General features: G+C 38.7%; 1 protein-coding gene across 1 annotated transcript in view; it reads left to right on the top strand.

Annotated features, from left to right (window-relative positions):
• The first annotated feature begins 215 nt into the window (after window positions 1–215).
• The window catches only part of SCYL3 (SCY1 like pseudokinase 3), a 49,742-nt gene continuing 22,252 nt past the window's right edge, over window positions 216–27,705 (top strand). The window contains exons 1-7 of the mRNA XM_015832033.1: window positions 216–234; window positions 4,072–4,283; window positions 8,440–8,625; window positions 10,500–10,613; window positions 11,521–11,577; window positions 20,769–20,871; window positions 24,192–24,303. Of these exons, the coding sequence (XP_015687519.1) occupies window positions 4,119–4,283; window positions 8,440–8,625; window positions 10,500–10,613; window positions 11,521–11,577; window positions 20,769–20,871; window positions 24,192–24,303 (737 nt within the window). The 5' untranslated portion in view covers window positions 216–234; window positions 4,072–4,118. The remainder of the gene's footprint in view (window positions 235–4,071; window positions 4,284–8,439; window positions 8,626–10,499; window positions 10,614–11,520; window positions 11,578–20,768; window positions 20,872–24,191; window positions 24,304–27,705) is intronic.

Consider the following 27,705-nt stretch of genomic DNA (forward strand, 5'->3'; position numbering starts at 1 on the left):
TACGTCCCTGCAGTTAACAAGCTTCCGCGGTCTCGCTCCGTCGACTAAGAGCTCCTTGCCAGTCTCTCCTGCCCTCATTCAATATGGCGCCACCGACCACTGCGCGAAGCAAAGGACGATCTTGTGGGCGTCAGTGGATCCTCCGGTGTGATTCTATGGTCTGCGTAAGGCGGAAATTTACCTTCCCCTTCCCTCAGCGCTTGTTGTGGAAGTGGCTGTTGAGAAAGCGGGGAGGTGAGGACAGTTCGGTTCCTTCCTTCCCCCTCGGCGGGGTCGCAGGTGAGAGGGCGCCAGCCAACCGGCGGTGACAGCCCGGACAATTCTGTGGGGGGGGAGGGGGGTTGATTTCCCGGTAACGGGGGTAATGGCTCAGCTCGACGCTGGCGAGAAAGAATTGACTTTGGGGCTCAGTGTCTTTTCAGGAGAGGTCTCGTCCCGGTCCTGGTGATTCTGCTTGCCATGCAGACTGCCTGTCATCAGCACTGAGGCGCACTTTAGTAAAGGAAGAGAGCCGCCCAACGTCGGGGCATTATTGGTGCCTTTGTTTTATCGTCACAGAATTTTATTCCAGAAAGGTGGAGAGTCCTGTGACATTTTAAATATTAACCGGCACATTTAGAGATTAGAGTTCAGTTGGATAAGTCAGTCCGTCTATCTCTGAAATATAAGATTAGGTCTGATGATCTGACATTGATTTACAGAATTAATATTGTTTTATTTCATGATGTTCTGGCCTTCTTTTGTGTGTTTGTGTTTGAAACATTTTTTTTCCTGTCTAATCTGTTCTTTACTTCTCACTGTGGGGCATGCCATATTATACAACGTTTTAGATAAGTGACCAAAACTTGTATATTTCTCTGTGAGTGAATGACCAGTGAATAGTGAGTGACATAGCTGAGCCAGGAAGTACAGTGAAATACTGAGAGTTAACAAGGAACACATAAATAGTATGCTGTAAAATGGAAATGAGGGGCATGTACATTTAAAAATAAGAGTGATGAGTCTGCTTTGGTATTTCTAGTAAAGGTGTTGCTTCACTTTTTTAAAAAGGAATCAGTGGTGGTCAGACTAATTTTGTTCTATCAGTCTCCAAACTTTCAATTTTCTGTGATTTAAATGTACTGCATTTACTGTTTATCAACTCAATTTGTGCTTTGTGTTTTCTACCATTATCTCTAAATGGATACAGAAAGACAGTTAAACAAATAGTCAACAAAACCAATTAAAACTGAGAGCCAGTTTGGTCTAAAGCAGGGCTTCCCAACCAGGGGTGCTCGCACCCCCTTGGGGTGCGAGATGATATTCCAAGGGGTGCGAAAACTTGGCTTTTCAAAAGTATAGTGTATATGTGTAATTTGTTGCCGTTATTTCAAACTTTTGTAAGTGGTGCAAGAATATATCAGAAGCGTTCTAGTGGTGCGGGGTATAGAAATGTTTGGCAACCACTGATCTAAAGGTTAAGGCACCAGCCCAGAAAGCCGGAGACCATGAGTTCAGGTGCTCCCTTAGCTGTGAAAAGTCTGCTGGGTAACCTTGGGCCAGTCACTCTCAGCCCAACCCACCTCACAGGGTTGTTGTGGGGAAAATATGAGGAAAAGGATGTGTTGGATATGTTCATTGCATTATTTCTAAAAATAATAAAAGAAGGGGATATAAAATAAAACAAAATAAAAATCCATGGCTAAAGAGGAATTTAAGTTGCTCAGTGCAAGGGAAACGTGTACTTATCTTTTTGGTAACAAATTCTTATTGGCTAATTTAAGTACAGAAAATGTTTTTACCAGTTTCTGGAATATCATGAATGTGCCTTTTTCATTGTATAAGCCTATGACTAGGGAGGAAAAAAAAAGCAAAGTAACCACCTTTGAGCTTAACATCAAAATCAATTCTACAGGCTTCACAAATTTGTCTTTCTCTTTGACTGAAAAAAAAATGCAAAAATCTTGCACTATACCTAGGTAGTAACTGAAGTTCATTTCAAAATCAGTGATTGACTGTATGAACTAAGGCCCTCTGGCGGTTGCTTATTTTTTGGCAAAATTGCTTGGGTTTTTTCTCTCTCCGTAATCATAGGCTTATACAATGAAAAAGGCACTTTCATGATATTCCAGAAACTGGTAAAGAACATTTTCTGTACTTAAATTAGCCAATAAGAATTTGTTACCAAAAAGATATATATATCCTTCCCTTCCATTTGCATTAAAAGGGATTCTGCTCCAAATTGTATGCATGGGGGAAAATGAATAATTAAAACTTTCTGTTTCTGCTGATTTTCTTCCTTCAGCATAATCACTTTAGGCATCCCTAGGTGAAAAGAAGGTACAAATTTAAATATATCTTTTTGCAAAATTGAATGCATACTTACTATTTTTGTGTAGTTGCTTACAAATTCAAAATAAGAAAACAATTTATAGGGCAGATGCAGATGCAAAATCTTGGAAACTCAGTACTTTGTAAACTTCCTCTGGCTGAAATAACATTTTTTGTACATTTCTTAAAGAGATTTAAGTGTTTATATTTGCCTATTTGCCTTCTTTGCAGAGCTCAAAAGTATTCTTTGGTCTTTATCTTTTTGCATGTACTGTATATATGAGCTCTCCCCATAGATTTTCAACTATATTCATATCTGGTTTCTGTGAGGACCATTTACAAACCTTAATCCAGTGGTTCTCAACCTGTGGGTCGGGACCCCATTTGGGGTCGATCGACCATTTCATGGTCGCCAAGCAAGGCTGTCCGCCATTTTTTTTGTCCACCATTTTTCCCCCTTTTCCGGCGGGTGCCTTACCTCCCTTGGGCTGGGCCAGCTGGTGGTCGGCCTGCTCCGTCTCTGCCGCTTGCCAGCTACGCCTCGGCCGGTGCAGGGGGCGGAACCACGCATGCGCGGCGCTCCCGGGCAGGGAAAGTCCTCGACTTACGACCGGTTGGGGTCGCGGCATTAAAAAGGTTGAGAACCACTGCCTTAATCTTTCTTTCTTATAATACTTCATAGTTGATTTGAAAGTATGTTTTAGATCTGTTCTATTTAAATTTGTACCATGTAGAGCAGTGGTGGCGAACCTATGGCACGGGTGCCAGAGGTGGCACTCAGAGCCTTCTCTGTGGGCACACCCCAGTCCTAGGCCTTCAGTTGGGTTTTATAAAACCTTTTCGCTTTAGGCCTCTGCCGCCATGTGCAAAAAAAAAAAAAAAAGGTTCACTCAGTCAATTTCAACTTCTCGCTGGGAAAAAAAAGATCTTGCAAAGTTGGAATTGATTGATTGAACTTTTTAGTCCCACCAGTCTGCCATTACCACTGCAGCCACGCCCACCCAATTGACCACGTCCACCCAATTGGCAACACCCAGCCAATGGGCCACACCCACCCGGCACTTGACGATGCATAAATGGGTTTTGGGTTGCACTTTGGGCACTCAGTCTCTAAAAGGTTCGCCATCACTGATGTAGAGGCTGTGTCAGCTTCTGTTCATTCTGAGATTCAGTAGCACATACAAACTGACCTAATCTTTTTCATATTGTGCACAAAGTTACTTCTTTGTTTCCAGAAAGGGCAAAAAGACAATTTCTGGTAGAATGTACTTTCAGTGTTTTCAGTGAAATTGTTCTCAGTATGTCATGTTTACTTTAAGATATGCACATATATTTAAAAAACTTGAAATGTTTATGTTCAAGACATTGGTAGACATTTAAACATTTTCAAGGTTAGTACTGTATAGTCATAGGTATATTAACCTGGAAGACCTACTCTAATTAATATGGGTTACTCTGTTTATATTTTCAGTTTTAATCTCACATTTGTCATCATAAAAGAGTGAAAAGTTTCCTTTTCTTATTTATATTCCTCCTGCTTTGTACAAAGAAAGGATGGGGAATGGGGTATCAAACAATATGTGCATCATGTAAATACTAACACATAGGTTTCTGATTATGCAAATGATTCACATTTAAGTATGTAATTGTAAGATCTGCATTATGGCATAATCACAATTTGTTATGAATGTTGCTGAACATAAGGAATTTTACACTAATATTAATTGGGACTAATTTGTCTGAAATCATTTCTCTTTAAAGCTTCTTTGCTACTATAAAATATATTCCAAGACACCTTGAGTTAGGTAATGGGATCAGAGAACAGTGCTCTAAAGCGTGATGCAGTGGAAGAACCTTCATTTACACTACCTTCTGGAGTCAATATTTATTCAGCAATATTGCAGCATGACAAACTTGCTTCAGTGTTTGTTTACAACAGAGAGAATGAAGACAATGTTAACAGAGCTGCCAAGGTATTTAAATATTTATTACATTATTACTATTTGCATAGAAATTTTTGAAATCTCTTTTCAGTAGAAATTTCAAGGGCAATTTATGGGGAAAAGACACATGGCCTTTGAAATAGCAGCACAAAAAGTAAAGTTGAGCTTAATTCCTAGTGATTACTGATGTAGAACATAGAATGTATCACTACATAGAGTATTATTCTGACAGAGGATTATGGTTGGATTCACATTGTTGTTTTGTTATAATTTATTGAATATATTTATTGAGTTTGTAGAAACATTAAAATATAAAGCATGTTTTACAAAACATAGTGACTGTATTCTCACAAGTAATTAGCCATTATATTATGCTTAACATTTTATGTTCTATTTACATTCAAAGCTAGGCATGGGAAGAAAATAATAATGGTTACCGTGTTTCCCCGAAAGAAGCCCTAGTTTGATTTTTGGGGGTAGGCCTAATATAAGCCCTACCTCAAAAATAAGCCCTAGTTTTGGGTCGAGGCGCATGCCTAAAAATCAAGTGGGGGTAAGGGGGTGGAGCCACCCCACAGGCCTCATACCCGCTTTCTAGGCTTCCCATGAATCAACACCTGCCTCTCCTTGCCGGCCCACTTCTGTGGCATCCCCAGGCCTGCATTTTGCAGTCAGAAGCCTTTCTGGAAGGCTTCTGCAGCCGAGAACTGAGCTATGGATTCAATCCATAGCTCAATTCTTGGCTCCATAGGCCTTCCAGAAAGGCCTCTGACTGCGAAATGCAGCCCGGAGCGCTATTCTCAGCTGTAGAATGAAGCTGCTCCTTTGGCTGCAGAAGAAGTGGGCCAGCTGGGCGGGGCTGTCAGTGCTGCCACGAGGTGAGTGGAAAAGACACCCCCTGAAAATATGACCTGTTGCCTCTTTTGGAGGCAAAAAATAATAAGATTGGGTCTTATTTTTGGGGAAACACAGTAGATACGGTATATAAATATAAGTAGAATAGAATAGAGCTGGAAGGGACCTTGGAGGTCTTCTAGTCCAGCCCCCTGCTCAAGCAGGAGAACCTATACCATTTCAGACAAGTGACTGTCTAGCCTCTTCTTAAAACTCTCCAGTGATGGAGCGCCCACGATTGAAGGAGGCAAGCTGTTCCACTGGTTAATTGTCTTCACTGTCAGGAAGTTTCTCAGACACTGATAAATATTTGTAGAAACTGGCCATTTTACATAATATTGCTGACAGGTCTTCCTGCACTAATTTTGTGTGATATAATTATAAATATAACTGCATAAATATATATTCAGGCTAGTTGTTTTACAAAAAAAAATGATATTTCTAATTATTTGGCTCAGAATTGCTTTCTTGAAATCACTGATAGCCTATCCCTAAGAGCTGAAGTGTTTCTAGGACTGTTTTTTTGTTACTGCCATTTCTAGTATTGGATATTTATCCATATATTTTTCATCAAGATTGGTTTGTCCTTTGCACAATAAAACATTGTCTGAGATGAAAGCTTACACTACAGTAAGTTATTGGTGCTATTGTTATGTCATATATTGGTGCTTGAAATAGGGGCAGATTTGGTATCTGATGGCAGGGGGAGGGGAGAGGATTTGACTTTTGTTTATGTATCACTGTGGCTGATAAAGTATTCCTGTTTTAGATTGGTTGGCTGCTATTTAGTAAATTGATAAATAAAATTATAGGTATTGCAGAAGAAATTATACACTTTCTTACGTGCAGGTAGTATTTGCTTAATGACCGGTCGCATAGCGACCATTCAAAGTTACAACAGAAATCAGGCACTCTCCCCTCCCCCCCCCCCGCCATCAGGTACCCATCACTCGATTTCAAAATTTCAACAGTCATATTCGGTCATGGGATTGCATTTTGGGCATTTGGCTACTGGCTCACATTTATGGCCATTTGCAGTATCCTACAGTCATGTGACTGCAATTGTTGACATTTTTTTGCCAGTTTTTGGCATTTACTTTCAGTTTCCAGCAAAAAAATGCCCATGGGGTAAAATGGATTTGTTTAATGACTGCTGTATTCACTTAACAAGTGCCACAAAAAGTTGGCAAAATTGGGTGCGGTCACATGATTACCCACTTAACGATCACAACAACTTATGACTAATTCTGGGCTCAATTATGGTCGTAAGTTGAAACTACCTGTCTTTTATTAAATAAATTCAGGCAGATTAGCTGTGAATTTGAGCCCTTCCCCGAAACGTCTGTGGTTTAGAAATACCTTTTTAATTCAGTGAATAAAAAGAAATATACATGCTTTCATCTATATAAGAAATAGATATGGGCAAAATATTTCAAGGCTGAAATGTTCTAACACCAGAATATTTTCCTCAGTTTTCAAGATGTGTTTTAATTTTGTTGGAAGTATTCCGCCTACAAATAGGCCATGTGGAGTTCTTGGTGCTCTCTGAGTGTTGTTTGCTTAAATATGTTTTATTAGGTAACTTGTTACCTCATAACTAGGTGACATCATCAGTTTTACACATCTATAGTAAGGGAAGGTGAAATTGTTGTCCAATTTGCATTGCCTGTGGTCTTCAAAATAATTTTAAATATTTTCAGATCAGGTGAGCTCAAAAAAGCTCTGCCAATTGTAATTTTATTAGTGCCTTTTCAATTAGTTTAATCTCTTTTTAAGAAATAAATGCATGATCTGATTATGGGGTGTTATTTCTTGATACATGTTCTTAAATATAATTGGGAAAGTTTTAAGTATTCTTTGATTTTGTAAATATATGGATTAAGCATATGGAATTACTTCTAAGAAGAGTGAGTTAAAATTATTATATATATCAAATAGAGACTATGACAAATTGCAAGAAATAAATGTCAAAACTGTTGTATTTGGGGAATCCTAAAGGTTTTGATTTTGTGTCTGCTTTTATATTATTTGGATTGTAGTGAGTGATTTTGCAGACATTTTGCATACTGTATAGAGCATTTGCTGCTAGAGATTATAGTATAGGGAGTACCTTGCTCAATAGTAGTAACTGTGAGAGGGACCTCGGAGTCCTAGTGGACAATCATTTAAATATGAGCCAGTAGTGTGCTGCAGCTGCCAAAAAAGCCAACACAGTGCTAGGCTGTATTAACAGAGGCATAGAATCAAGATCACGTGAACTGTTAATACCACTTTACAATGCCTTGGTAAGGCCACACTTGGAATACTGCATCCAGTTTTGGTCACCACGATGTAAAAAAGATGTTGAGACTCTAGAAAGAGTACAGAGAAGAGCAACAAAGATGATCAGGGGACTGGAGGCTAAAACATATAAAGAACGGTTGCTGGAATTGGGTATGTCTAGTTTAATGAAGAGAAGGACGAGGGGGGACATGATAGCAGTGTTCCAATATCTCAGGGGCTGTCACAAAGAAGAGGGAGTCAAGCTATTTTCCAAGGTGCCTGAAGGCAGGACAAGAAGCAACGGGTGGAAACTAAGCAAGGAGAGAAGCAACCTAGAACTAAGGAGAAACTTCCTGACAGTTAGAACAATTAACCAGTGGAACAACCTGCCTCCAGAAGTGGTGAATGCTCCAACACTGGAAGTTTTTACGAAGAGACTGGACAACCATTTGTCCGAAATGGTATAGGGTTTCCTGCCTGAGCAGGGGGTTGGACTAGATGACCTCCAAGGTCCCTTCCAACTTTACTACTACTACTACTACTACTACTACTACTACTACTACTACTACTACTACTACTATTATTATTATTATTATTATTATTATTATTATTATTATTATTATTATTATTATTTCATAGAATTGTTTGTGAGTTGTCCTTCAAAAACATTACAGACTTACAGAAAAATGTAGATAGCCTACATATAAATCACCTATGAGATGTTATTTAAAATTAGGCTTTTGGAATACCAGGATTTTTTGTCTCATTTTATGTATGAGGCTAGAATTTGAAAGCAATATACAGGTGGAAGTTCTAATTGATAGAGATCAAATTAGAATTAATTTTGTCCAAATATTCTAAGGAAATATTCAATTTGTTTAATAATCATATGGAAATCATGCTATACAGAAAGGAAGTATATAATATTTGTCTTCTTCCCCTTTCACTATTGGATATGAAGTATGTGCATATAAGAATATGTATGTCATACTGAGTGGTGTGTTTTTTTGTTTTGTTTGCATTTTGAAAGCACTTGAAAACTTTACGCCACCCTTGCCTTCTGCGCTTCCTTTCATGTACTGTGGAAATAGATGGAATTCACCTGGTTACAGAGCATGTGCAACCACTGGAAAAGGTCCTGGAGACTCTCTCTTCTTCAGAGTTATGTGCTGGAATCTATGATGTTTTGCAGGCTCTTGTGTTTCTTCATGATAGGGTGAGTGTGACGATTAAGCACTTTCCAATCAAAATAAAGACAGACATGGAGATAGGCTTTGTTAATTTGTTACTTTAACACTATATTTTGTGTGTCTGTCATATGTTAGGTGTTTCTTTTTACTGCTTTAGTTTTTTTTTTAACATAATTTTGTGTCACCTAATGGAAAATAGATCACATTATGCTGTATTTTTACATATCTGCATTTTTGGAAGCTAAAAGAATTTTTCATAGGCCTGATTTAGGGAGTGTGCCCAAAGCAGTTTTCATTCTGTTTCGTCTCTATTCTGGAACCATCCTTTGATCATCACTTTTGTTAGCCTCAGAATGTTGAGAAGAGACAAAGAAAACTCATTTGTCTGCCAAGCTAACCAATGGAATTCAAAACTGATATTCAAATATCATTCTACCCCCTAAGCTGTCATTGTTTCCAGAATAGGAAAAATCCTTTCAATCTTATCCAAATAATAGAAAATTAATTGCCACTATCATATTTTCATTATATTACGTGGTCTTTGAAAGAATAAGCAGTTATAGTATTGCAGGAGAAGGAGCCATCTTGTTGTCAAGCATTCTAATTAAATTAAAAAGTCATTGTTGGGTTGCTGGAAGAATATGTCAGCATTATTACAACCAATCATTTTCAGTGTTGCTTTGACCATGGTTACAGGTTGCAGGGCAGGACAGGGCAGTGTAATGTTCACCTAAGCTAGGGGCTAGGAGACAGGTGAACAAGAATTTAGGATCGTGTTTATAGAAGGAGGGAATATCAAAATGGGCATTTTAAATAGGGATGATGAAATTGACTTAAAGGCTTGTTAATGGAGGTGGTTGTGTTCCTTCTGTAGTTTACTTAAATTGCAGACACTATTTTTTGTGCCCACGAGGTCGCCCTTGGTGAAGTAAGAATAAAACAAACGTAAAAGTAAATTGCCTACTAGTCCAAGAATTGGGGGGAAAAGTCCACCTATACTTGTACAGAGTGAAAAAAGCACTGATTCCTCTCTCAAAACAAACCAATGTTATGAGGACAGGCAGGTCTGGAATAAATCTCAGAGTGACACAAAGAGATCCTTCAATTTTTTTAAGCTGCTTTTTTAAATCAGGCTTGTTTTTATTTGATTCATGGGCAAAATGTTTTCAAAATCAAACAAATTCATTTGGCTTATGCATTGTTTCAAATCCAGAGGAAGCACAATTTTATAATGTTAATAATTTAAAAAGTCTATTACGCTTTTCACTTTATTCTGGATTTTACATTAGATTTTGTTAAGGTGGGATAAAAAGAGTTGGTAAAGAGAATAAGGAATAAGAAGCAATGCAGGAGAAAAAAAGATAGTCATATGGGATAGGAATAACAGCATGAATTTGATTTGTGCCTGGAGACTGGAGATTAATTTCTTCTAATTAAACACATACTTGGTCATGGAAATAATTATCTGGCCCTAGATGCATTGTGTACTTAATGTAACTATAAGAAGTGGCAGAATAAATGTAGTTACTCAATGGAATAGGCAACTGAAAAGATAGAACTATGAATTTCAGTTCTTTGTATTTGGAGCACAGTGTCCTTAATTATTTTCTTTAGTGGTTATTGATGAATAGTTTTTCCACAACTAAAGCAAGCAAACTCTAAGCAGCCTACCTTGTTCTTTTTGTCCAGATGTGTGTGAGTAATAAACTGATTAGTATAAACGTGGCCTGACATAACACTCCCTTCGTTCTAGTTCTCCAGTGGGATATAAAATTCCTCTGTGGTTTTGATTGCTGTCCTCTGTTGTCTCAGGATATCTAATTAGTACTAACAAGACTTTTACATTTAACTATTCCCAGTCTTACTATGTATTTTTTATCTTTTTAAAAACACCTACTAGGGAAACCTAACCCACAATAATATCTGCTTATCCTCTGTATTTGTGAGTGAGGATGGACACTGGAAATTAGGAGGCATGGAAACTGTCTGCAAGCAGAATGAAGCAACAGCAGAGGTAGAGTCAAGCACCCTATTCTGTTGTCACATACAAGGGAACTACTTCCTGTTCCTTGAATGGTCTTCACTATTGCATTCCACTCTGTTGAATAGTTTGGATATTTTTAGATTCCAACATGTGTGAGTTTATTAGCCAGTCATGTTGCCTTATTTCTTTTTTCAGAGCTATTAGTAGGGTCCCCAAACTAAGAAGAAGACACGAAGCTAATTGATAAGGTTCAATGAACAATTATGTAGGGATATTGTTGCAACCTTGCAATGACATACATATATTTAGCTCTAATGAAGACACTACTTTGCTAAAGATGAAAGAATATGATCTCCTGTGGGCCCTTGATATAAAATAATTTTAAATTGGGATTCACTACAATGTTCTAATTGCTGTGGCATGTGAAGATTTGGCTTTCCCAGCTTTGACCAAATAAGAAAAGTGAAATTATACTATTCTCAATTAAGGTTGTAAGAATGATACCTGACTTCTGTATTTGCCAAGTGTACAGTGAACAGAGATGGGACAGAATCTACTATTAACTTTCAGTAGTTATCGATATTTAATATTATCCAGTATACATCAGTTGCAGTCCCTGTTACTCTCAGACAAATTACACACTGTCTTTTAGGGACAATGATTTTGCTCTGTGGTATAGCCATTTTTAAAAAAATATTTCACAATCTTATTACAGAAGTTTTGGGTTATATGCAACATAGCTTGAAATGATGCATTGGGATTTTGGCGTGTCAGGTAATGCATCGACAGTAGAGGGGTAGAGAAATGCTGTTTGAATAAATATTTAGATGTGTGGTAAGGAAAGGACAAAGATAACATATATAGGTTTCTGTAGCTTCTCTTTGTGACACAAGTTCCTCTGCATTAATATGGCTTTCCATTGTTTCACCCATTGTAGTTTCTGCGTAGTGTCCAGTCAATACGAGAGAAGACAGGAATTCCACCTGAAGAACAGGTAAATGTTATCATTGTTTATACAGAAGAACTCTGCTGAGACCAATCTAAAAGATAACTTGAAAAAATAGTTTCTGTTAATATATGTTTAATTGTACATGTATAGTAATCAAAAGGTAACTCTTCATTATCTGTTGCATGCATATTATAAAATATATTTTATTGTTGTTGTTGTTGTTAGTTGCGAAGTCGTGTCCAACCCATCACGACCCCATAGACAACGTTCCTCCAGGCCTTCCTGTCCTCTACCATCTTCTGGAGCCCATTTAAGCTCACGCCTACTGCTTCAGTGACTCCATCCAGCCATCTCATTCTCTGTCATCCCCTTCTTCTATTGCCCTCAATCTTTCCCAGCATTAGGCTCTTCTCCAATGAGTCCTTCCTTCTCATTAGTTGGCCAAAGTACTTGAGTTTCAACTTCAGGATCTGGCCTTCTAAAGAGCAGTCAGGGTTGATCTCCTCTAGGACTGACCAGTTTGATCGCCTTGCAGTCCAGGGGACTCGCAGGAGTCTTCTCCAGCACCATAGTTCAAAGGCCTCAATTCTTTGGCACTCAGCCTTTCTTATGGTCCAACTTTCACAGCCATACATTGCAACTGGGAAAACCATGGCCTTGACAATACATACTTTTGTTGGCAGGGTGATGTCTCTGCTTTTTAGTATGCAGTCTAGATTTGCCATAGCTTTCCTCTCCAGGAGCAAGCGTCTTTTAATTTCTTGGCTGCAGTCCCCATCTGCGGTGATCTTGGAGCCCAGGAAGATAAAATCTGTCACTACCTCCATTTCTTCCCTATCTATTTGCCAGGAATTGAGAGGGCTGGATGCCATGATCTTGGTTTTCTTAATGTTGAGTTTCAAGCCAACTTTTGCACTCTCCTTCCTCTTCACTTTCTGCCATTAGAATGGTATCATCTGCATATCTTAGGTTCTTGATATTTCTCCCGGCAATCTTAATTCCAACTTTGGATTCATCTAGCCCTGCCTTTCTCATGATGTGCTCTGCATATATGTTAAATAGGCAGGGCGACAGAATACAATTTTGAACCAATCAGTGGTTCCGTGTTCAGTTCTCACTGTTGCTTCTTGACCCGCATATAGGTTTCTCAAGAGACAAATAATATGGCCTGGTACTCCCATCTCTTTAAGAACTTGCCACAATTTGTTGTGATCCACACAATCAAAGGCTTTAGCATAGTCAATGAAGCAGAAGTAGATGTTTTTCTGGAACTCCCTAGCTTTCTCCATGATCCAGCATATGTTGGCAATTTGATCTCTAGTTCCTCTGCCTCTTCGAAATCCTGTCTGTACTTTTGGAAGTTCTCGATCCACATACTGCTGGAGTCTAACTTGTAGGATTTTAAGCATAACTTTACTTGCATGTGAAATGAGTGCAATGGTGCGATAGTTTGAACATTTTTTGGCATTCCCTTTCTTTGGAATTGGAATGTAAACTGACCTTTTCCAATCCTATGGCCACTGTTGAGTTTTCCAAATTTGCTGGCAAATTGAGTGTAGCACTTTTACTGCATCGTCTTTTAAGATTTTGAATAGTTCAGTGGAATACTGTTACCTCCACTAGCTTTGTTGTTGCTCAGATTTCCTAAGGCCCATTTCACTTCACATTCTAGGGTGTCTGGCTCGAGGTCAGTGACCCACCCCATCGTGGTTATCTGGGACATTAAGCTCGTTCTTGTATAGTTCTTCTGTGTAATTTTGCCACCTCTTCTTAATCTCTTCTGCCTCTGTTAGGTCCCTGCCATTTTGGTCCTTTATCATGTCCATCTTTGCATGAAACGTTCCCTTCATATCTCCAATTTTCTTGAAGAGATCTCTGGTCCTCCCCATTTTATTGTTTTCTTCTATTTCTTTGCACTGTTCATTTAAGAGGGTATTCTTATCTCTTCTAGCTATTCTCTGGAATTCTGCATTCAATTGGGTGCATTTCTCTTTCTCCTTTGCCTTTCGTTTCCCTTCTTTCCTCAGCTATTTGCAAAGCTTCCTCAGACAGCCATTTTGCTTTCTTGCATTTCTTTTTCTTTGGGATGGTTTTAGTTGCTATCTCTTGTACAATGTTGCGAACCTCTGTCCATAGTTCTTCAGGCACTCTGTCTATCAGATCTAATTCCTTAAATCTATTTGTCACCTCTACTCTATATTCGTCAGGGATATGATTTAGTTCATACCTGAGTGGCCTAGTGTTTTTCCCTACTTTCTTCAATTTAAGCCTAAATTTTGCAACGAGAAGCTCATGATCTGAGCCACAGTTAGCTCCTGGTCTTGTTTTTACTGACTGTGTAGTGCTTCTCCATCTTTGGCTGCAGAGCACATGGTCAATCTGATTTCTGTGTTGACCGTCTGGTGATGTCCATGTGTAGAGCCGTCTCTTGGGTTGTTGAAAAAGAGTGTTTGCTATGACCATTGTATTCTCTTGACAAAATTTTATCAGCCTGTGTCCTGACAAACTTGCCTGCTACTCCAGTTATCTTTTGGCTTCCTACTTTAGCATTCCAATCCCCCATGATGATAAGGACATCATTTTTTGGTGTTGATTCTATAAGGTGCTGTAGGGCTTCATAGATAGAACCGGTCAATTTCATCCTCTTCAGCGCCAGTGGTTGGGGCATAGACTTGGACTACTGTGATATTGAATGGTTTGCCTTGGATTCGCACTGAGATCATTCTGTCATTTTGGAGATTGTATCCCAGTATTGCTTTTCCTACTCTTTTATTGACTATGAAGGCTACTCCATTTCTTCTGAGGGATTCTTGCCTGTAGTAGTATACCTGATGGTCCTCTGAATTAAATTCACCCATTCCTGTCCATTTTAGTTCACTGATTCCTAAGATGTCGATGTTCAGTGTTGTCATCTCTTGTTTGACCACATCCAGTTTGCCTTGATTCATGGATCTTACATTCCAGGTTCCTATGGAGAAAAGATCTTTACAGCATCGGACTTTCATTTCACCACCAGATGCATCCACAACTGAGCGTCCTTTCAGCTTTGGCCCAGTTGCTTCACTTTTTCTGGCGCTACTAGTACTAGCCCTCTGCTCTTCCCCAGTAGCATATTGGACACCTCCTGACCTGAGGGACTCATCTTCCAGCGTCATATTTTTTTGCCTTTTGGTACTGTCCATGGGGTTTTCATGGCAAAGATACTGGAGTGGGTTGCTATTTCCTTCTCCAGTGGATCACATTTTGTCAGAACTCTCTGCTATGACCTGTCCGTCTTGGATGGCCCTGCACGGCATAGCTCATAGCTTCTTTGAGTTACCCTTTGAGTTACCCTTTGCCACGACAAGACAGTAATCCATTCAGTGTTGGACCCATCTGTAAAGAAAACTGATAAAATTGACATAAGAGTTACATTCTTAAAAATGTTGGTTCTGAAGTTCCCTCCCTAAATATATTTACTTTGAATTTCAAATTTATCAGATCCAGAAGTTCAACATAATTTTTAAAAGTAAATTTAATATATGACATCTTTTGAAGTTAGGAAGTTTCATTTAAGAACTGAGGCAAAAATTCATTCAAACAGAATTTTTATACTAAATTACTTGATATACTTTTAAAATATCTATGATGTAAAATGAGAATATTTTTTATTTAATGCTTTTCTGAATTATGCAATTACATTTAAACTTTGATTTAATAGTGAGTTCAGGAATGAGTGTTTTTATCCTTTACTTTCTATTACCAATTAAACTGTAAAATACATCATCCGTAGTGCTATCATTATGCAAATTATATAATGTATTTATAAAATTTTACATCATTTAAACAGGATACAGAATGTATAATTTGTGTCATTTTACATCAGTTATAACTATTATATAAATGATATTAGATTTCATAAGTTCAAGTAGGATTTTTGTTGCAATTGCAGTCTATTGCATTGATGTCTGCCAGACTGAGTAAAAACAACATGTAAATATTGGGTGAAAATTTACTCAAATCTCATTATTTGCTATGATTTTTAGATCATCAATTGTTTGGAAGTTTCATCTGATATTTATCCAAAATTTGCATATCTATAATTTCCACTCATAGCTTCTATTTTTAGTATTTGAAGAAATTCAGTTCTGCTCTGAGTTTTAATTATATTTGTTTTCTTACCCCTTTTAAGTTTTCTTCTCCATGATAAATATACCCAGCTCTTTCTGTAGAACCTCATAGTACCGGTACTTAATTTCCAACCCCCTCGGGTTTCCTGTTTCTGTTCTTTGAATGCATTCGCTTTACCAACATTTTTCATAAAATTGCCCAGAATTGGCAATCTTGCAAGTGACATTATGCTTCTGCAATATACCTTAAGATTTAATTACCTTTTTAGACACTCTGCTAACTCTGAATTTTGTCTTAATTTATTATGACATTTAGACATTTTTCATGTGTACTGCTCCATGCAGAATGCATGTGCTTTTGTATTGTTATACTTAAATGCAATTCCAGTTTGGAGTAGGAAAGCAGGGAAGAATACAGCATCCCAGTATAGCTATATAAAAAAGTTAAGGAAGATTAAAAACAAAAAGAGTGGGTGAATGGAAGGACAGAAATAGCTTGGAATCACAGAGTTGGTGTCATAATGTAAATGCTCAAAATAGGGTGAAGTTGATGAAAGATGCTAAGAACAACAAAAAAAAGCTTCTTTTGGAATGTCTAAAAAAGGTAGTGAAAAGAATACCAGTTGGTCAATAAAGATAGCAAAATTCTAACAAATGACATCTTCTATTTATTTCTACCCCATCTTTATTATTTTTACAAATAACTCAGGGTGGCAAACATATCCACCTTCCTCCTCCTATTTTTATTATGTCATTATTTAATGAGATAAACTGTAGTCTGCTCAATAGGAACAAAGATTAGTGTTAAGCAGTGATTGCAACAATGCAGCTAAACTACTGAACAACAATTAAGACCATATAAGGAGAGGAATGTGTACAAATTTAAGATAGAACAAAACCAAGCCATTTATCATAAACCGTAATATGTTTGTTTAAGCATTAAACAATATAATATACTGATTATGTCAGGAAATAGCACATCAGATCATTGTTAGAAAACATCCCTTTCTGAATGTAAGGAGTTTATTCAGAGTTTAGATTTCCAGAGAGAGGAATTGGATCCTACGATATTAAAAAAAACCCTGATTTTATTGTCAAACTGTTAAGTATTTTCTTTGAGAAAATTCAGAAAGTGGGAAAAGAATGATACAGCAACATAGTCTATTCAGCTTGATATCAAAACCTATGAGGATTGTGCAAGTAGATCAGAAAAAGACTGATTTATAAGCTCATGAAAATTTGCTAAGCCAATATGAATTTTTAGGAACAAATCTTGCCAGGTGATATGCCTATCTCAAAAATATCTATCTCATATTTTTATTTGGTAGCTTCCATAATTGAATGTGGGAATGCTGTAGACATAATATATCTTGACTTCAGTTAGTATTTGACTAAGTACCCAGTGACATTCTAACTAGCATGCTAATTAAGTTTTGGCTTGATCACTTGACAATTAAATAGATACACATAAAAATAATATTCAAGCAGTGCTCATCAACAGTTCTTATCAAATTGAGAAGACTGAAAGAACATCAGGAGATGCAGAATCTCTAATATTTTTTAGATGAATATATAGCTAAAACACATGAACTAATTCAGGCAATAGGAACAAAACTTGAATCAAAACTTGATACACTTTCAAAGGAACTTCACAAGGAAATACAACATTTGACTGGAGATATTAAATAGGTGAAGAATAGAGGGGATCTGATGGAGCATAAATTGGAGAAGTACAATATCCAGTATGAAGCTGATTTGAATGAAAGGGCTCTTTTGGAATTACAATTTAAGCAACTCCAATTAAGATTTTGAGCAGTTCCGGAATTGTCTGGAGAGGATATTAGATCAAGAATGATTAAAGCCTTGGCCAGGTTAATTAATTGGGAAGAAAGACCCTCAATCTTGAAGTAGACAAAATTTATAGACTAAATTCCAGATTTGCTACCATGAGAAAATTACCAAGGGATGTCTTAGTCCACTTTGTAAGAAGAATAACGACAGATCATGTTTTGGATTGCCACTTTATATCTAAACTAAGAATGGAAAACGTGGATATAATTGTTTTGAAGGAAATCCCTGTCAGAATTTTGAGAAAAAGGAAAGCTTATTCCTTCCTTACTGATATCTTGAAGAAGAAGAAAAAAATCCCTTTTGCTGGGACAAACTTGAAGGAGTGATATTCACTTATCAAGAGCAAAGATTCAGACTGAATTCTATAGAAAAAAACTAAGGACTTCTTGATCAAATATAAACCAATTTTGGACCCAGCTGAAGAAATGGATACAACTAGAAGTAGATCAATCTCAAAAAGTTGATACTGAAGAAGATGTGGCTGAGATGTCCAACGAAGGAGATTACATTTATAATAATGGAATATTAATGGGGCAAATGCCCATCTAAGAGTAAAAAAAAATATATCTGGTGGTATAAAAAAAGATTAATGGAGTTGTTCTACATATAAAACCCCAATATAAACCTAAGTTACTTTTATCAGATGAATATGGTAGATTTGTAGCAGTGGAAATTGAACTTAATGGAATAAAATCAATAGTAGTTGGACTTTATGTGCCAACTGATGATAAAAGTAATTTTTTTCAATCTTACGGATCAATTACTACCTTTTTTGCATGAAAATTGGCTTATTTTGGGGGATTGGAATGGAGTGACTTCCATAGTTTTGGATAGAACATCTACTAAAGGGACTAAATCCTCTCAGGGTAAACTACCAATGACCTTTTTTGAGATGATGGATAATTTAGCATTAATAAATCCATGGAGGCTAAGAAATGGCTCTGCTAGAGAATATACTTTTTTTTCAGAGTGATATAAATCTATTTCCAGGATTGACATGATATGAAAAAAAGAAAGAGAAAAGAGAATGATTGAGAAAATTTGTGAAGGTAATAACAGTTAATGAATGATCTTATCAAAAAGTCTTTCCATAATTTTTATTCTAACTTTTACAAAAAGCAGGAGCTAGATGTGTCTAAAATAGATGAATATTTGTTAAGACAATGATTACCTAAACTCTCACAAACCCAGAGAAAACTTATGAATGATTCAGTAACTACTTTTGAAATATCAGAAGTCATTAAAAAAATGAAATCAGGCAAAGCTCCAGGTCCAGATGGTCTTACAAGCCAATATTATAAATGCTTTGAAGATGAACTTCAGCCACTAAAGGATCTAATGAATGAGATATTACAGGGGATAAAGATACCTCAAACTTGGAAATAAGCTAATATTGCATTATTACTGAAGGAAAACCAAGATGTCACGAGGATAAAAAATTATAGACCAATTTCATTACTAAACAAGGACTATAAACTTTTTGCTGCAATTTTGGCAAAAAGATTAAAGAAGGTTTTACAGGCATATATTCATGAAGATCAGTCTGGCTTTCTGCCAAAAAGGATAAATTAAAGGATAATGTGTGGACTGTTTTGAATATTATTGAATATTTACAATATCATAATGAGAAATAGGCAGCTTTAATATTCTTGGATGCAGAGAACATCTTTGACAATTTAATGTTGTCAGATGCAATGTTGGAATGTTGGAAATGCAAAAGTAAAGGGATCTTTTATTACTTATGGTGGACATGTGACAAAGCAAAGAAATATTGGAGTAGGATTCACATCCTAATACAGAAGATTCTCAAAGTGAATATAAAGTTAAAACCAGAAACTTTTCTTTTGGTTTTAATGAAAAAGATGTGGGGGGAAAATTGGAACTTTGATGCTATATATGATGACGGCAGCAAGGTTATTTTATGCTCAAAAATGGAAGGACACTTTGATTCCCACAATGAACAAATGGCTGCAAAAATTGATAGAGTTAGCAGAGATGGCTAAACTGACTGCTTTGATTAAAGAAAAAAACACAATTACTTTTATATTTCTCCTTCTGGAAACTTCTGGATTTTGTGCTCGAGATGGAAAAAATGAAACTTTGATTTTGGGTTTTACCGATTAGATAGGTTTGTTGTTAGAAATGACTAGTTTATACTATTATGTAAAAGTAAAAGGTTGAGGTTTGATGTTATTATCTTATTCTGCTGCACCAAAGGGAGCCCAAAGTCAACGCCTTTTGCTTGATTTTGCTCTTTCTACTTTTTATGTCAGTTTGATAAGAAATCCCTTTATCACACATCTAGATAATTTATAAATATTTTGGGTAGCATACAGTATGTAAGACGAAAATCCTGTGTAACACACTATTCAAGATGTCATTTTAAATTAATGATGAACCATTAATGAATACATCAAATATCCAATATTCTTGATTTCAAAATTTCTGCTGCTACAGCCAGATGGATAAGCAGCTAATTGAACAAGCATCAAGTATGCTTGCTCAACTAGCTGCTGATCCACCTATCTGTAGTAGTAGTGATATTAAAATCAAGAATATTACCTTTGACAAAAATATGTTAGTCCTAGAAAAGAATGCATTATTTTCTAGATATTCACAAATTTGATCACTTAATTATTTTCCTGGAATTTTGCTTTACTATCAGACTCTCATCTGCAATTTCAGTTTATTCCCCTAATTGAAGATGATAGAAATTTCTTGTTATGAGTATTTTGTATCATCTCTCTCCATTATTTCTCAAATAATGTCTGCAGGCTCTTTATCATCCTGGGAGTAACTCCTGTGGTTCTGAAAACCTGAACTTTAAAAAATTACTTAAAAAGCTACTTAAAAAAATATTCTCTAAAGTCTAAACCTTTCTTGTAGAGCCTCTTCTTGCTTTTTATCTTGTCTATTTAATGCTACTCGCCCACTGCAAGGGTTTCTTCCCTGATGATGCCCTTGATTTCAGAACCAAAAAAGTTCTTTGGTTAATGTATCTCTTACCAAGTGCCGTAACTCTGGCCTTAACCTTATTGTAGGTCAAACAGCTCCTCCTAGATTATATGCTGTTTCTTCTATACTCTGTGCATATCTTTTTTTAATTTAAAATAAAGTCTCCTTGTTTTGGTAATTTTTCTCTAATATGGTACTCTTTGTATTTCAATAGAAAGATGTACATACTGTATATTTTAAATATTTAAGGAAATATGATATATTTAAAGGTAATTTTTCGGAAATGGTTAGGGTCTTCCATATAATATTTTTATTCCACAGTCTGTAGACTTCCAGCTTCTTCCTGAAGACCATGGGCATTCCCGAGATGCCTACTCATTTGGTGTAATGGTTGAAAATCTGCTTACTTTTTTAAATGAAGAAGGTAAGAATTCTTGGAAATAGAATATATTGCCTCAAATGTAAATGCACTCCCAATTCAGAATGGATAAAAGGAAATACTTTCATATATAGTGCTTAATGGAATTGTGGAACATGTTTCTGCGTGTGGCTTTCAATATTGATCTTGTTGATCACCATCTCTAGAGCAGGGTAGAACAACTCACAATGGCCAAATTGGCATGGATGGGTGGGTGCACTGGGTATGCATGGATGAGTTGCTGCGACTGGATGAGCATGGATGAGTTGGTGCATATGAGTGGGCTTGAAGGGGTCGGCACAGATGACTCGGTGCGAATGACTGGAGCGGCCAAATAGACACAGATGGTATGGCTGGATCAGTGGGGAACAAATCACACTGGCCAACTGGATATGGGGACAACTTGGTGCCCCACCAGCTCCTTGCCTCCCTGAACTGACAGCAGCCAAGCATGCAGCTAGATGCAGGTTCACCCCATTCCAGCATCACAATCTCAAAGGGAGAGAAATCCATGAAGTCTCCCAGAGCCCAAGCTGGAGCCCAATGAGGGTTGATCCACCGCTCTGAAAACAAGTTCCCCATTGTTCTCCTCCTTCTCCTCCTCCAGCCAGACTGGAGGCTTCAAGATCTGTATGAGGACGAACTGGTTCCCCCTCAATCCTATCAAAAGGGAGGTTTTGGCCCACCTGCATCTCTAGAGCTGGCATGTTTTATATCTTCCCCAAGGGAAGACAAAACCTCATCTTCCCCAAATCTTGCTGTGTATTGTTGTGGGAGTGAAGAACTGAGCTTTCTCCATCATCCCCCAGTGAAGGGGCAAGTGAGGGGCACTGCCCTCCAAGGTCAGAAAACTCACTTTCTACCTCTGCCATTCCCAACAGCTGTTGGGTTGAGGCCAAGTAGCTCCCGGACACCTGCCCCCCCCCCAAACTGGATCTTCTGTTTATTTGGAAGTTTGCAGGGGGATGATGGAGAAAGCTCATTATTAAGGAATAAATCTTGCCAGGTGATATGCCTATCTCATATTTTGATTTGGTAACTTCCATAATTGAATGTGGGAATGCTGTAGACATAATATATCCTTACTTCAGTTAGTATTTGACTAAATACCCAGTGACATTCTGATTAGCATGCTAATTAAGCTTTGGGTAGATCATTTGACAGTTAAATACACAGGGCTTTTTTTCCTCATAGAACGCCCAGAACGGGGTTCTGGCACCTTTTTGGGATGGAATCTTGTAGGGTAGGCAAGGCCGGTTGTATGATGTGTGAGAGTTCCAGCACCTTTTTTTTTTTTTTTTAGAAAAAAAGCACTGGATATACATAAAAATAATACTCAGGCAGTGCTCATTGGCCCACCTGCATCTCAAGAGCTGTCACATTTTATATCTTGCCCCAAGGGAGACAAAACCTCATCTTCTCAAGATCTTGCTGTCTATAGTTGTGGGAGTGAAGAACTGAGCTTTCTACATCATCCCCCTGCAACTTCCAAATAATACTTGGTGTTGTGATTCCTCGCCAGCCAGTGGATCCGGCAGTTGAGTCTGAGGAATCAGATGAGGAGGAGGGGCCTGGAGTGACATTAGAGTCAGAGGAAGGCTCTGAGGAGCTCCAAGACTTATAGTTGGACGAGGAGCCTGGCCCCTCTACTCGCGCTCAGGCTGAGACACAGCTGTGCTGGGAGCCTGAGTTGGATAGTGATAAAGAACAGCTGGGAAAAATCCCGGATGCACGAATGCGCAGGCAAGAGAAGCAAGTAGGACAGAGGAATGCTATGGGGCAGCTCCAAAGGCAAAGGAGAAGGCGTTAGGAAGCCACTCCTTGGCTGAATTATAAAAGGGAAGGTGTGGGAGGCGCTGGTTGCCGAAGGCAACCGTTCGTGTTGAGGATTGAGTTTCTGTGGACTGTTTGTTTGCCTTGGACATTGACTCAGATCTGTGAGTATAAAAGGAGTTGTTTTTTTCTTGCGGTTCCTGCCTGTTTCTTGGAAGAGGGGTTTCTCCTTGTGAGCATAACAAGGACTCACGTAGGCTGGGACAGAACACTTGGCCTCAGCCCAACAGCTGTTGGGAATGGCAGAGGCAGAAAGTGAGTTTTTCTGACCTTGGAGGGCTTTGTGGGTCTCTCTCCCTTTGAGGTTGCAGTGCTGGAGTGGGATGAAATGACACCCAGTTCCATGCTTGGCTGCTGTCAATTCGGGGAGGCAAGGAACTGGTGGGTGCCGAGTTGTCCCCACCTTCAGTTGGCTGGTGTGACTTGTTCCCCGCTGACCTGGCCATGCCTACCCAGTGTGCCCACCCAGCTGTGCCCAATTGGCCACTCCGAGTCATCCTCACCGAGTAATCTGCGCTGACCCGACTGCGCCCACTCGTATGTGCCCATTCGGCCACCCCACACGCCAATGTGTCCACCCAGCCACATCCACCAGCCTGAGCCCATCTGGCTGCACCGAATCATCTGTGCTGACCTGGCGCGCCCCCTTGTCCGCTGCTTCCCGGCTACACCCACCCATCTGCATTGAGCTGGCCATTGTGAATCGTCCCATTCTGCTCTAGAGAGCACAAGATTAGAAACTTCTGATTTTAGTAAATAAAAACTCCATGTAAAATCATAAGAACTATCTCTGAAGGAACTGAGTTGTCCATTATTTGTGCCATGATATTTTTCAGCAGGTAATTAAACATAGTAGGTTCCTCTACAAAACCCTGCACTTCACACAATGTCAATTGTAAAATATTGCCTTTCAAACCTGGCAGTGAATAAATTCAGGGATTGTGTATTAGAATCCCTAGAAGAGATTTTTCAAAAATCAGTCTTATATGTCATTTAATATTAATCCAAGGCAGCAGTGGTTTGAATATCCTGTATAGATTGGATCAGTAATTGATATAAAAGTTGACAATTTTTAGTGGTTGCTTTTTGTCTTTAATTTTAAAATTTGAAATATTCCTTTCTGATCCCAAACAGAATAATTCTGTTTTTTTGACTTGTGAGGCAAATAAACTTATAAACTCTTCTGTGCATATGTGCATCTTTATTTATTTTCTCAGAATTTTCAAGTAGAAAAACCTGTTCTTCACTTCCATTCCTTTGAAATAATCTTCTGTTATATTTCATTGCCATTTCAGTACCTGTATCTTCATTTAGTTCATTTTATTTTCTTCTTATAGCCACTATAAGGAAAAAAGAAGCTGTTCTGGAGAGTTAATGTTTGCTTAAGGTGCAAGAGAATAAATCATTTTCATTTTTCAATATGCTCTCTTGTTTTGACAGAACTTTTTGTTCTTAGTTTCAAAGAGAATTTATCATTAAACTTTATGTTTTAGTTTCAGAGGATGTACTTTCCAGCTTTCAGCATACATTGCACTTCACTTTGCTCAATCCAGATCTAACATGCCGCTCCCCACTGTCCAACCTACTGTGTCATCAATTTTTTAGGTAAGTATGTTACTGAAATATAAACTAACTTGTCAAAGCTTTACTGAACGTGTTTTGTTTTCTAATTAAACATGGGTGAAAGGATAGGATAGGATAGGATAGGTGTAAGGACCCACCCCACTTTGCATCTTAAGAAGACAGAACTCCTGGAATATTTCTTCCAACAGGCATCTTTATTAAGAGAAAGCTGGATGCAGGCGTTCTAAACAGGACTTGGGTCCAAGCTTTCCCATTCAAGGTTTTAAGGGATCCCCCATTAGCCACACCCCATCACCCCCTTCTCCCCACGACAATCCGAGGCATTACATTCTCACCCCCTTTTCCTCACTGCCGGGAGGAGACTTCAGAAAGGATTACATGAAAGCTAATGACCCCCATTGTTATTGTTAGTCCTTTTGGTGATATCCACATCCAGTCCCTTTGAAGTAGGCTGAAGGAAGTGAGGGCCATAAAGCCCCTTTGTTCACCCCCTTCCCTTCATTGTATGACAGAATCCAGAGAAAGCAGAAATGCGGTTTTTCATAGTTGATAACTAGAGATGGAATATATTTGGATTCTGACATCCTGCCCCCTTAAAAATAAGAGAGATCCACTTGAAAGAAAACAAAACAGGTATAAAAGTTAGTCAGGCTTGTTAGGATACTCTGTGTGAAACTTCTTTAATAGCTTCGGGGCTCTGACATGATGTTTATGGACCCACTCGTTTTGTGAGGCAGGGAGGTGTTTCCATGCAACTAGGTACTGAGTCGCTCCATGATATCTCCTAGAATCTAGGATTTCCTTTATTTCAAAGTGTTGTTCGCCCTCTACCATGATTGGAGGTGGTGGTGGGGGGATTTTAGGCCGTAATGATGACTGATGCTCTCTTTTCAGCAAGCTGCAATGAAAAATTGGGTGTATTTGCCTGAGATTTTTTGGTAATTCTAATTCTACTGTTACTGGGTTTATGATTCTTTTAATTGGAAAAGGCCCTATATATTTTGGTCCCAGTTTTTTACAGGGTTGTAGGGACTTCAGGTATTTTGTANTTTTATCGGCTTGTGCTTTGTATGCCTGCCTAGCTTCATCTAGTGCTTTTCTAACTATTGGCCAGGTGTTTTGTAATTGTTCCATCCATTCTTTCAGTGATGGGATCGTTGGTTCGTTTGGGGTTAATTCTGGCATGGGGTTGAAACTTTGACCGTTGGCTATTTGAAAAGGAGTGTAACCTGTGCTGGAATGGACTGCGTTATTGTAGGCAACTTCTGAGAAAGGGAGTAGGTCCGTCCATGTTTTCTGCTGATAATCAATAAAACATCTTAAATATTGCTCAAGTACCGAGTGACACTGTTCTGTTTGTCCATCCCCCTGTGGATGATGGCTAGATGTCAGTCCCTGAGTGGTTCCTAAGAGGGATAAAAATTCCTTCCAAAATGCAGATGTAAATTGCACTCCCCTATCAGAGATGATGCGTTGGGGTGCTCCATGCAATCTGTAAATATGCTGGACAAAAAGTTTAGCTAAGGCTTTTGCAGTGGGAATCTTTTGGCAAGGGATAAAGTGTACCTATTTGGAAAACAAGTCCGTGACCGTCCAGACAACAGTATTCCCATTGCTTTCTGGTAATTCCACTATAAAATCCATGGCTATTTCCCTCCATGGGGCTGAAGGATTTGCCACTGTTTGTAACAGTCCAGGCGATTTCCCTTGCAACCTCTTTGCCATTCCACACTTTGGGCAGCTGGCCACATAACTTTCTATGTCCTTTTTTATGGATGGCCACCAAAATTGCCGTTTAGTTAAGTGTAATGTTTTTACAAATCCAAAATGCCCTGCTGATTTTGTTCATGGCAAAGTTGCATGAATGTGACTCTCTGGGTTGTTGGTATATATAACTTTTCCCCTACCCAAGGCAACCCATCTCTCATTGTGCACACATTTTTGTTTTTCAGGAACCATTCATCTGTTTCCAAACTTTTCTGGAATTCAATTCCAGTTTGGCTGCTCAGTTGTGGTTTTAATTTAGCTTGGGCTCTGGTGGTTACTGGTGCTGCCAGTTGTGATTCTGCCATCATCGATTTAGAGTCTGTGGTTCGCGTGCTGTTATATTGGGGCATCTGCCAGGAGGTTCTTTCTCCCCGGCAAATGTTTGAGCTTAAATTGGAACTGGTGGAAATGCTGGGACCAGTGGGCTTGTTTGGGGTTGAGCTTCCTGGGTGTTTTCAGGGCTTCCAAATTCTTGTGATCAGTCCACACCTGGAAGGGAATTTTGTTGCCTTCTAGGAACTGGCGCCACGTGAGTAATGACCAACGTATCCCGTATGCCTCTTTCTCCCATATGGGCCAGCGCTGTTCTGTTTCTGTGAGTTTCTTGGATGTATATGCACAGGGTTGCAATACCCCGTCATCGTTTTCTTGTAATAGTACAGCCCCAACTGCCACATCGCTTGCATCCGCTTGTATTACGAAGGGCTTATCCATGTCTGGGTGCCTCAGTACTGGTTCGGCAGAAAAAAAGTCTCTTTAATCTCTCAAACACTGTTTGGCACTCCATTGTCCATGTTAGTGACTGGTTAGGTTTTACTGAGGATGCTCCCTTTGTTTTTAGTAAGTTGGTGAGGGGCAGGGCTATCTGAGCAAATGAGGGGATGAACTGACGATAAAAGTTTGCAAAGCCCAGGAAACTTTGTAGTTGCTTTCTTGTGCGGGGTGGTGCCCAGTCTAATACTGCCCTGACCTTCTCTGGGTCCATTTCAATGCCTTGTGGGGATATGCGATAACCTAGGTAGTCTATCTTTTCCTGGTGGAATTCGCATTTCGAGAGTTTGGCATATAGGTGGGCTGCTCGCAGTTTCTTCAAAACCGCTCTGATTAGGTTGACATGTTCCTCTTTTGATTCGGTGAAGATAAGAATGTCGTCTAAGTAAACCAGGACCCCCTTAAATAGGTGCTCCCTTAGAACATCATTGATTAATTGCATAAATACTGCGGGGGCCCCTTGTAATCCAAATGGCAAGACTTTGAATTGGTAGCACCCCATGGGGCAGTTAAATGCGGTCTTCCATTCATCCCCTTCCTTGATTCTCATGCGATAGTAAGCTTCCCTTAGGTCTAGTTTAGAAAAAAAATTCCCCTTTCGAGAGGTGTGACAACATGTCTTTCATGAGGGGCAGAGGGTATAGATTGCTTTCACTGATTGTATTCAGGGCCCTATAATCCACGCTTAAGCGTAAAGAGCCGTCCTTCTTTTCCCTAAAGAGGACCGGGGCAGCCACTTTAGGCTTGGCTGGCTCAATGAACCCCCTTTCTAGGTTTTTCTTTATGAATCTTTCCATTTCCTCCTTCTCCTTTGGGCTCATGGAGTATAATCTGGGCTTCGGGAGTTTTGCCCCAGGTTTGAATTCAATGGCACAGTCTGTGGGT

The sequence above is a fragment of the Protobothrops mucrosquamatus genome, unplaced genomic scaffold, assembly GCF_001527695.2.
Source record: "Protobothrops mucrosquamatus isolate PMUCROS unplaced genomic scaffold, P.Mucros_1.0 scaffold_294, whole genome shotgun sequence".
NCBI classification, from domain to species: domain Eukaryota; kingdom Metazoa; phylum Chordata; class Lepidosauria; order Squamata; family Viperidae; genus Protobothrops; species Protobothrops mucrosquamatus.